The sequence below is a fragment of the Panicum hallii genome, chromosome 1 (genome assembly GCF_002211085.1).
Source record: "Panicum hallii strain FIL2 chromosome 1, PHallii_v3.1, whole genome shotgun sequence".
Lineage (NCBI taxonomy): Eukaryota > Viridiplantae > Streptophyta > Magnoliopsida > Poales > Poaceae > Panicum > Panicum hallii.
Window position 1 is genome coordinate 5347171 of NC_038042.1, and position 2997 is coordinate 5350167.

Consider the following 2997-nt stretch of genomic DNA (forward strand, 5'->3'; position numbering starts at 1 on the left):
CCTTCTAGCACTCTACTAGCAGATAGCTTTGCTCATTGCCAGGTACTGCATGCACAGACCACACCACTTACTATGCATCCCTCCGCTGCCAAGCTCTTGCTTCTTATCGTGGCCGCCGCCTCGAGCTTCTTGTCGGTGGCATCGCATGGACTGCGGCCGCGGCAGCTCAAGCGGAACGCGAGCTGCTTGCCGCACGAGAGGGACGCGTTGCTGGCCTTCAAGGAAAACATCACCAGCGACCCTGAAGGCATCCTCTCGTCGTGGCGACGAGGGCGGAAGGACTGCTGCCGGTGGATGGGCGTCACCTGCAGCAACCAAACCGGCCATGTCCTCGAGCTTGACCTAAGCTATAGAAATTTGGCAGGCCAGATAAGTCCTTCCTTACTGTCTCTAGAGCATCTGGAGCACTTGGATTTAGGCGGCACATACTTATCTGGTCATGATGGTCGTTTTCCCGAATTCCTGTGTTCTTTCAAAAACTTGCGATATCTCGACCTCACCCACAACGCATACGCTTTGCCGAGTGAGGTGCCGCCTCAGCTCGGTAACCTCTCAAACCTGCGACATCTTGGTCTCGCTTCTAATTATTTGTACGCAACCGATATCTCATGGTTAGTTCATCTTCATCAGCTTGAGTATCTTGAGATGGACGGCATAAATCTAAGTACAATAGATAATTGGCTTCATGTGGTAAACATGATTCCATCTCTGAAGTTTCTCTCCCTTTGGAACTGCTCCCTTCCCAGAGCAAACCAATCGCTCACTCACATAAACCTCACAAAACTTGAGGTGCTTGATTTATCCACGAACTACTTTGGGCACCCAATTGCATCCAGTTGGTTTTGGAACATAACAAGCATTCAACTCCTCTTGCTAAGTTCAACCTATCTTTACGGTCCTTTCCCTGATGCACTAGGACGAATGACGTCCCTCTCTATCCTGGGATTTCGGGAAAATGGAAACTCAGCCACGATGGCAGTAGACTTGAAAAATCTATGTGAATTGCGTAATCTGTTGCTCGATGGGAGCCTATCATCTGCGAACATAACAGAGTTCATAGAGAAGTTGCCACAATGTTCTTCTAACAAATTATACTACCTAAGTTTGAATGACAATAATATGACAGGAATAATGCCACAGGTAATGGGGCACCTAACCAGCTTAGGTATTCTTAGCCTATCTAACAACAGCATTAGTGGATCTATATCACCAGGGCTACAGAATTTCACTAGTTTGGAGGCATTATTTCTCAGTTCCAACCACCTTAGTGGCCAGATACCATTGCTGCCAAGAGGCCTCGAAATATTGGATGTCTCCATGAACTTCTTGTCTGGGCATTTTCACTTCCGAGCTCCAAATATTGAAGTACTAATTCTATCCTCTAATAAAATTACTGGTCCTATTCCTGAAAAGTTTTGTGAGTTGCAATATCTAAGTGACTTGGATTTGTCAAACAATTCTTTCGTGGGAGAACTTCCTGTATGTTCTTCGATGCCATACCTACGCTCCTTTCTCCTAAGTAACAACGAATTTTCTGGAAAGTTCCCATCCTTGATCCAAAGCCTCTCCAATCTAACTTTGCTTGATCTTTCATGGAACAAATTCTATGGGACATTACCAAGATGGATCGGACATCTGGCAAAGCTGCGATTCCTAGATCTGAGCCACAACATGTTATATGGGAGTATTCCAGTGAATATCACACATCTTAGACAACTTCAACTATTGAATTTATCATTCAACAATATATCAGGATCAATTCCTAAGTCATTATCAAAGCTAATGGCAATGACAAAAACGCATATACCTACAACTTATGGATTTGATTGGTACACAGGTTGGGCAAATAATGAGTTCCTAGATATTTTGTCTGCAGTGACGAAGCATCAACAACACAAGTATGGCGCACAAAGTATTTTTTATATTGTTGACATCGACTTGTCCGTCAATCATTTAACTGGAGGAATTCCAGATGAAATGGCTTCTCTTCACGGATTGAGATACTTAAATTTGTCAAGGAATTGCTTGAGAGGAAACATTCCAAAGAATATTGGCGCTATGGAATCAGTGGAATCAGTTGACTTCTCATGGAACAGTCTTTCTGGTGAAATCCCTGCAAGCTTGTCAGACTTGACATTTCTAAGTGTCTTGGACTTGTCATATAACAATCTATCAGGAAGGATACCGTCTGGGCGTCAGCTTGAGACCGTCTACGACAACAACCCAACTATGTATGTTGGGAATAATAATCTATGTGGACCCCCTCTTCAGAGAAACTGCTCATTAGGAAATAGTGATCCTAAGCATGGTAATTTAAAGGCAAGCCGAGAGGATTCAGAATCATTGTTCTTTTACTTAGAACTTGTATCAGGGTTCATAGTTGGCCTCTGGGGGGTGCTGTGTGCTCTACTCTTCAAGAAGCCATGAAGAATTGCTTTTATCCGGTAGCATAATTATTGTTGTGTGATCATACATCATCATTTTAATTTGAGGCCGGCACTCTGTTGGGGTTGGATATATTAATAACATGTGGGATTGAATGTGGGACCAGCGAGGTCGTACACCATTAATAACATAGACGGCATGCATGGCTCGAAAGCCACGTCACCAGCATTATTTCTCGAACACGAAACCTAACCATTAATAAGGCTAGTAGGTTCATGGAGAGTTTTATCGCATTAAATTCGATGCCACATTATTAATTTTACTGACAAAACGAGAAGAGAGAAGGAAAGAGTTATAGGGAATGTGAGAGGAGTTTCATCACCCTAAAACTCACGTGGCACAGTTACCTAGTTCAGAGGCGGGTTCAGGATTGGAAGACTAGGTATTCAAAAATTCAAAATCTATAAAAACTTAACCGTTTCAACACTATTTTTTAGCAAAAATATTCTTAAATACCATTGATTTGTAAAAATAATGGGCATTTAGTGAGTACCCTTAAATACCCTGATCCGTCCCTAACCTGGTTCCCAGTCTTAATAAGTGTACCATAAA

General features: G+C 42.8%; 1 protein-coding gene across 1 annotated transcript; it reads left to right on the forward strand.

Moving 5' to 3' along the window:
• Positions 1–2517, forward strand: LOC112886139 (receptor-like protein EIX1). Its single transcript, XM_025951936.1, has one exon. It carries the CDS (start codon positions 73–75, stop codon positions 2425–2427), a length of 2355 nt encoding a protein of 784 aa, XP_025807721.1. The 5' UTR covers positions 1–72; the 3' UTR covers positions 2428–2517.
• Positions 2518–2997: the final 480 nt, after the last annotated feature.